This window comes from Magallana gigas, chromosome 4 (genome assembly GCF_963853765.1).
Source record: "Magallana gigas chromosome 4, xbMagGiga1.1, whole genome shotgun sequence".
Lineage (NCBI taxonomy): Eukaryota > Metazoa > Mollusca > Bivalvia > Ostreida > Ostreidae > Magallana > Magallana gigas.
The window spans coordinates 23,201,148-23,209,859 of record NC_088856.1 but is presented as its reverse complement, the minus strand read 5'-3'; the positions used below and the strand labels follow the sequence as shown (position 1 = coordinate 23,209,859).

The 8,712-nt window shown below is 31.7% G+C and overlaps 1 protein-coding gene across 2 annotated transcripts in view; it reads right to left on the bottom strand.

Moving 5' to 3' along the window:
• Positions 1-8,712, bottom strand: part of LOC136269788 (uncharacterized) — a 47,073-nt gene extending 38,361 nt beyond the window's left edge. Inside the window, exons 1-4 of one of the 2 annotated variants that reach the window (XM_066081673.1) lie at positions 8,464-8,690; positions 7,624-7,687; positions 6,695-6,819; positions 5,243-6,561 (exon numbers count right to left, since the gene is read on the bottom strand). In XM_066081673.1, coding sequence (XP_065937745.1) covers positions 6,377-6,561; positions 6,695-6,819; positions 7,624-7,687; positions 8,464-8,509 — 420 coding nt within the window. In that variant the 5' untranslated portion in view covers positions 8,510-8,690 and the 3' untranslated portion in view covers positions 5,243-6,376. Of the gene's footprint in view, positions 1-5,242; positions 6,562-6,694; positions 6,820-7,623; positions 7,688-8,463 lie in introns of those variants that run through there. The other variant, XM_066081674.1, reaches the window with a different exon arrangement.

The window sequence follows — 8,712 nt, the reverse complement described above, 5'->3', positions numbered from 1 at the left end:
ACAATGAGTTCTCATTCACAATCACTTTGAATGAATACGTAACTAAAGTAGCTTCCAGGTACATGTACGAGATATACCGTAAGACGAAATTACGAGGTAGTACGTTCGACATGTCATGCCAATTTACAAAATGAAGCATTTTCGAGATACATGTACTGAGTCGTACATCATAAGCTAATACAGCAAAATACAATGTATTCAACACTACAAACGACCGTCATATAAAATAAGTTGTACACTCATTCTGAAATAAATGCATATGAAAATTGCAACTGCAACTGCACAGTTTTTTTTGCTGTGAGCCTGCTCATAAAAATTGTTATAAATCTGAATCAAAGTGTTCAAATTTTGTTGCGTTTCCGATTATATTACAGAAGGAGTTTTCATTTTTTCAGATCAAAATCACTGAAAAGGTATAATAGATTTTTATTTGCTGACATGAATTCATAGATACGCATTATTTCCCTTTTCTCTCCGACTACCGCCATATTAGTTGTCGATTTCTATTGTTCTGCTCATCGCTACACACCCCTATATAAGGCCGAGAGCCCTCGTCATGCTTCACCGCATTCAGGAATTTCATGCACCCAAACACGTTACCTTGGACGAAAAGACTTGTAAAAACGCGTTTGAACAAAAATAATATGACAACCACTTCACTGGCAAGATATATCCAATAAACGACGAAACAAGACCGACTGAAATCCAGGCGCAGATACTTCCAAAATTCCTCGATAATTGTAGACCGTTTTCCTGTGTATGTTATAACATCGCACATGCGCAAACCACACACTGTCGCAGATCGAGCAATGTCAATTATCGCATGGATTTTATAAACGGGGAGTTTTTGTAGGAACGGATGGAAACGTTGTTACTTTCTTGGATTTACTATCATTTAGCTACTGTGTTGGATGTAGTGTCGCCGGGGTTTTCAAGAAGATGCAGACGTTATGCACTCTGTATGAACGACACACGTGTTCGATGTGCATGCGAAGTAAGGCAGCACTGTCTGTGCAAAATAATACGGATACCTTGGATAGCCTTTCAAAGAATATAAATATTTTGTATTTCATTGCTTGTTGTTTTCTTTATTCTTTATTACTACATTTTACTACAATGTGTAGTTCATGCATTTAGAAGTTACGTGCAACGTGAATGCCTCGATCGGAAAGCAACCGACCGTAACTTTTTCAACCGGTATATATACCCCAGTGGCAGTAGAGGAGCGATCGAAACTAATATGGCGACCAAATGCTTTTATGAATTCATGTCAGCTTTAACTTCTGTATTATGCTTACTTTCGGTTTCAGACAAAGTATACATAGAAATGCATCGAGGCGTAAATTTGCCTTTTTTAATGCTGTCAAAAATCATATGTTTGTATTGAATTCATGTTATTTACATGAATAAAAAAATTCATTAGTTTCTAGATAAAAAATGAAAACTGATTCAGAATCTATAGAAATATATGACTACGTGTTAATTTTGTAAAACGTTTATCGATTAAATTAGCTTATTTAAAAAGCACGAACTATTATCAATTCAAACTGCTTTAATTTATAATAGTAAATCATAAAAAAAATGTTAAAGATATTCATTTGACTTTTGGAAGTATATTTTACAGTTTTGCTTACCTTGTCTAAACCTGGATATGAACAGTGTTTCTGTAATGCCTATTGATTTTTATCACAGATCAATGCAGTGCACCGACAATTCCCACATCCTGATTACAATTGCGGCATGGTGAAATACGAACGTTGGCAATGAGTTGCATATGCTGTTTCATTGCTCTAAAACCAAGATCTTGATATACATTTCTTTCAAACAGTAACTCCATGTGCATATACGTATACGTATTGCCAAAAGTTTTAAAATATAATTTCTCACGCAGATGCAACGCTAACCACATCTGTTATATCACTGAAAATATTGATTAGGTTGAATTGTATCCAGGTCCCCAAACAATATTTTTTTTAACTTCGAAGTTTAGCTTGCCTACTTTAATAGTTGCTAGAACTTCCTGTACGCTTACTCTTCTGGTGATCGTGGAAAAGTATTTATCTTCTTAAACATAAGGAGGGTTTTTATTAGTTCCATTGATAATAGAGCGGCATATTCAGGACCTACAGGCTGACGTTAAACAGATGCTGGTTCATAAACTCACATTATTTTATAAAATGGTCCATGGTCTTGCTCCCAAATATCTACAGGATTTACTTATGCCATGTACACCGCAAAATAATTACTCACTAAGACACCAAGATGATTTTAAATTTGTTATACCCCAGATAAAAACAACTGCCTTTATGAACAGCTTTCTACCTTCATCTATAAAATTATGGAACGAATTACCTCTTCACATTAGAACTTTACCAACTGAGTCTTCATTCAAAACAGCCATAAAAAAACATATTCTTTAGAAAGCCAAACAAACTTTATGACTTTGGAAACAGAAAAGCAAATATTATACATTGTCAGATAAGAAATAATGCAAGCAATTTAAATGCTGACCTATTCAATCATTTTTTGTGTGAAAATTCTATTTGTAATATGTGTGGTTATGTATCTGAAAATGCTTATCATTATTTTTTTGTCTGTCCACATTATGATGCACAGAGGCAAGTTTTTATGCAGTCAATAAGTAATTTACACTTAGATACCCCCATCTCTCTGGACTTATTGTTATATGGGGACAGTAGTTTGCCTTATAACGAAAATGTTGCTATATTTAAGATTGTACATGATTATATATTAGCTACCAAAAGATTTAAGTTTTAATGCATTATTCACAGTGTCACTCAAACAGCTGAACTGCTAGCTTTCTACAACTATTTTTTATTTTGTACATAAATAATACCCGGTACCAAGCATTTTGATTCCACTTATTTTTATTTTATTTTTTCCTTTATTTTTCTCTACTATAATCTATTGTTACATTGTACCATCAATGTTTGTCAAATTGACTGTTAAAGGAGAGGGCTCAAATAGGCAGATTGCCTGCTGCCCAATCCTATTATGTGATATTTTTTTTACATAATAAAATATTGTTAAAATCAAACAGATGCTGGTGATAGAGATGCAAAATCATTAATAGAATCGTTAAATAGAGTCAGCTAATTGTAAGATCTTGTATCGTTAGTATTGCATTGTAAAACATGCTATTATTTTGTAATAACTAACAAAAGTGTATATGTATATGCACATTGAATAAATTGCATTAATAATCAATATGTGTCAAGTCATTAAGAATTAAAATATTATTTTAAACAGAACATTTCAGTTTGTTTTGTTTTCGAAAAAATTCTAACATTATGGAAACCCCCCCCCCCCACCCCTCTTTTTTGTTTTTTCTTTAAGTAACAAATTTGAGACCGACACATATGTTTTCCTTTACCTAAGGTATAAACGGGTATTTTGTAATACTTTAAAAATATAAGAAAAAGTATGTCTATCCAATATTGATTTTGTTCTAAATAAATCAAAGAAGGGGTTAAGGTGTCTAAAAAAATAACAAATCATGTCACTTTCAAAAAACAAATCCTACAGTACACACTTGCGTTACAAGGATATGCTCACCGCTATCTCTGGTTAACAATTTGTGTACTCAACTATATGTAAGCAATTTCAGAACATTGGTGTAATTTTTAAGAGGTTTGTAATACGACCTTGTGTTGTTCATAACTTTTCAACTGATGTGCTATTTTGTAACAATAAAAAAGTATGCCGTTTCACGTGAAACGAGAATATGTACACTTTATATCTTTATATAATTTATGTTTTACATGAAAAAGTCACAATGACGTATTGAAATCTTCAGTGAAAAGAAAAACGAAACTGAATGGACCTTATTATATAAGAACAGTTGTATATAAACTGAACTGTCTTATTAAATTTCAACATTCCTTGTTAGGTAAATGTTTTGTCGCTTTTATATTTAATTTCCTGTTCATTTTATTTCAGGAAATATACACATGAAAATGTGTCCTGTCTTTTTAAAGGATAACATATTAAAGGGCTCATCTTTGCAACCGAAAATTCTAGAGCGCGTATAGTTTGGTATATCATTGTTACATGTAGTCATAATTAATGGTTGAAAAAAAATAGTCTTTTAAATCATCTTTATGTATATTTACATTTATGCATAGCGGTAAGCCAATTTAATTGATCCTTTAATGCGCCAGAAAATAGATTCATTTGTTCATATCAATTCAACCTTATTCATAAAAATAATAATCAAATGAAATAAATACTAAAAATAGTTTGTGTATGAATTTCAACAAATAAACTACAGCCTTAAAATAAGAAAGCAATACTAATACTGAACACTGTATCAGTTACATGTAATTGTATGTTAACAGGTTTAGTTTATATGCATGTACTTCTTATTACGTTTACCACATATGATTGGTACTTACCTGTAGCAAGCGGGTATGATCAATTGACCTTTTGAATCTATTACAATTTATATAACCCTTTTGAAAAACAAAATAAAACTAAATCTTCGTACCCTGATTACCCTCCCGACTAATCAACATGAACACATCACAAAACAATGTCTTTTTCGCATTGTAAATCTTCTAGATTTAGAAGCAAATAAGGAACAAAGAAACTAATAAATGTTATGAAAAAAAAACAGTTTTAACACACCATACGAAACGTACTAACATTTGGCGAAATGTGTTTTTACATTGATTGAAATAAAAGGTTGGAATCCGGAAATATTTGAAAATACTTCCGTATGCATAATACAATCTTTTTAAAATCGACCTGCTTTTAATTCAACAATCACCAGCAAAACAATTTATCACCTTTGCTTTGTTGAGTTTATTGCTGTCCACTTGATTACATCAATTTGTTCTAGACCAAACGTTATTTTTGCCTTCTTTTATGTAGCAAGCGGGTTGTTCATATTCTTTCATGTAAATTTAAAACAATGAAACAATTTTTCGAATGCAACGCATGACAAACAATTGAAACAATAAGGAAATGATATTTTAGTTAGAAAATTATCTGAAATAAATATAAGTTTTTATTTGTGGTGTAAATCTCTTTATCTTGTTTGCAAATATAAGAAATGAACCGTTTACAATAACTTTGAAACGGGCAAATACTCAAGCGATTAAAATTCAGTCTAATCACTATAAATGATTTTTGGTTTTCTAAGTACATGTTCAAAAATGTTTGAACGTCCATTTCAGATGTCATGAAAACAAATCAATTAAGGATACATTAGATGCGTATAGTCTAAAAATTATACTTCAATAATGAAGAACAGTTTAATGCCATTTTAAAAATCGTTCATAATTATATAAATATACACTCATATGTTTCAAAATTTGTTCACTTCATAAATAGTAGTCAGTTTCCTATCAAAATTTGATCATTCGTCTTACCTTACATCATTTACTCCGAGTCTCAAAGTACATTTGAGAAGGTACATTTTACACATCGTCATATCTGATCAGTAAAATGCACATAGGTTATTTCAAATTTCAGCATTCTTATGCAGGAAGTTGTATCAAGTGATATGCATTTGTAAGACGTGTTACAATTCTTATCTTCTATTTTCACCGTCTAATGCGTGTATTGTATTATGTGTATTATTGTTTATTGGATTTTTCTCAACTAAGTAAAATATGCAGTGAATTATTAAGAAAATAAAGAAATGGTCCAATTATTTCTGTGACCAACTATTCCTTCTATCAGCTCATTGCGTGTAAAATGTAAGCGTGTGCCAAATAATCATGCCATTAAAAAGGTGGCATATTTTTCACTCGCCTCAGGTGCAGTTTTGACAAACTTGATCTATTCAATATGATAGAACGCTGTCAAGAAAGTATATAATTGCTTAATTATCCGGCTAAGAGTTCATTATTCATAACTAAAAATAATCAAATAGCATTTTTCAACCTTCGTTGTTTTAACTAAATTCAAAGATTTAATAGATCAAGTAGAGCTAAACTCGTCGGAAAAGTGTGTTACAATGGGGGCGTTCAATATAGTGTGATTGTGTGTGGTGAATCTTTCTTCTTACTTCAACTAGAAAACTCTTAAAAGATATATACTTTTGACGCTGGGGAATACTATCCTTAATAGAATTACATGTAATTGTAATCATACATAGTAACTAAAATGATATCCTTAATTTTTTTTATTTTGCCATACAAAACCATTGAAAATATAATTAAATTGATTAAAGAATCTACACAATAACCCCCTTCAAAAATAAAGAAGGTTGAACAAAGACAATATGCGAGAAAACAAATCACTGTGGCATCAGTGTTAAAAATATACATACAAAACAAAAACAAAACCTTTTCATTATTTAAAATTTGACATTGACTTTACACCACTTGTGTATTAACATGCAAGCATATTAATACTTTCCGTCTGTATTATATGTTTCCATTGGAGAGCCATAGTTATTTTGCATGGGTTGAGAGAACCCCTGTGTCCCTGCATAATTAAACTGGTTCCCAGGATTTCCTGAGCTGTCAGCCGGGTTACTGTATCCATAAGGAGGAGGGGGAGGATACATCTGTTGTCCACCATTTTGAATAACTAAAAAACAAGATAAAAGTCTCATCTTGCAATGAAAATGTTTCGATATTATTATATAAAGGCCTTAGAATGTGTTTCGTGTATTTAGAAAGAAATTTACAGTTGTGATCGAAGCCAATATACTAATACGTACTTTGTGTATGAGGTGCCCGTTGCTGGACTTTGCAGCAGCCACACTTAATACAGATCATGATTACCACAGGTACAGCTATTATTGATAGGCAGCTCACTACTATCATTGCAATCATCCAGGGTTCCCTTCAATAAAACAAAATGTGTAAATGTAAATGTTACTGTATTAAGGGGGCTCTTACGAAATACTAATAAATTTTATAAAACCACAGTAAATTGAAAACCACCAGCAACAAACTTAATTTGGAACATTTTATTTTTCCATAAATTATCACCATACATAACTTTTTGTTATTAATGTGTTTATTCGTTTATTGCACTATTTCCTACATTTTATTATCAACTTAATCATTTGCATTGCATTCTTATAAAATGTACACTGTACATGTATTTAGTTGAGGAACACTGCATGTCATTAACTAATTGGAGGTTCACAGTAACTGGTCGGACGCTTTAAGTAATTCTTGAGACCTAAGACATTCGCAGTGTTGCAAGATCTACGATGTTCTTCAATGGTCTTAAGAACTACGAAGGCTGTATAAAGGCAGTGCAATAGCCTACGAAGGCTACTCGATACAGTTTGTATTGTTTTAAAATGCTCAATTAAGTATATGCTTTTGCCGATTAAAGAAGACGACGAAAAATTTAGTCCTCAGTGTCAGCATGAAACAGTATTCATGCGTATACCAATAAATGTATACGTCACCGTAGCTAAAAAAAGAGCAACTTACGATATGACTGAGCATAATTTTGGAATTTTCTGATTGTCACTAAAAAACCCTTAACCTTGGCCTTGCTATAAGTCGTAGGTGGGTAACATTTTTAATATATGCTATAGATCCCTAAGAGTTGTCACTAGATTCCTTATAGATGAAACAGTAAGGCAAACCGAAAAAATACTGTTTATATGACAACGAACGCTATTCTTACATGCTGTAGGATGTTGTTCTTCTTCGGTATCTATATTCTGCTTCATTGCCCAGTATACAGTAAACTGAAATCACAAATGTCAAAATAATTTGTCATACATAAATTTTGCCTAACTTGCAAGAAGATAATATCTATTATATCTTCATTTTATTAGCATGTTGTATATTTAGAGCAAGCGAGAGAATCCAATGGAAAGGAATGTTCAATACAGCTTTGAATTGACGTATCAATTTTCTGTATATCTTTGATAATTTATAGATTCAAAGCTCTTTTGTTCAAGGAAATGTATGTATTCTAAAGGTAAATGTGTTCATCAACCTACAATGAATACCACCTGGGATAAACTAGAAATTAAAAACTATACATTGTGGGGTTTGATAGATTATTTATGAAAGTACATCAGCACTACAGAACGCAAAACGATTCAAGTAAAAAACAAAACTATTATATTCTTCTTGTAACAGCAGAAGTGACAACTTGAAGACATTTGGTTAGAAAAAATAAACTTCTTGTATCACTGTTTTGTAAATAATGATGTAAATCATGATCTTTACATTATTTCTGTGTAAAATAACAATATCCATCATTGTAATTAATACGAACATAAACTGTCTTTAATATTGTCTAATTACAAGTGTTAAAACTGGCTTTAATTGCATTAAAAGTCATAATTTTTGCTAAAAATAATGACATTTGAATTTGTTTCTCTACATTGTTCCACACATATCTATTTAAAGCCCTAAAGTTCTACGTAAAGACCTACGATAAACCTGAAAGTTTATTAACCTCAACTTAGGCGATCGGGTGCATACTATGGTGAACAAATACTTTTATACTTACAAATAATAAACAAAGTACTTAAAATCCATCGGATATGATACTCCATTTTCAGTCTTCCTGGGAAAACAATTTACCTCCTAAAATTCACTCTTTCGAAATAACTCTGACCTTAAATAACCCACATTTTTCCAGAATCACGTTTCCATTGTTCGCGGGTAGAGTGTCTGATTGCAGCAATAGTAAATGTTTTGATATGTGACCACTGATGCATTGCACTGAAATCTAAACACAGCCATGTCCAAGGATTAT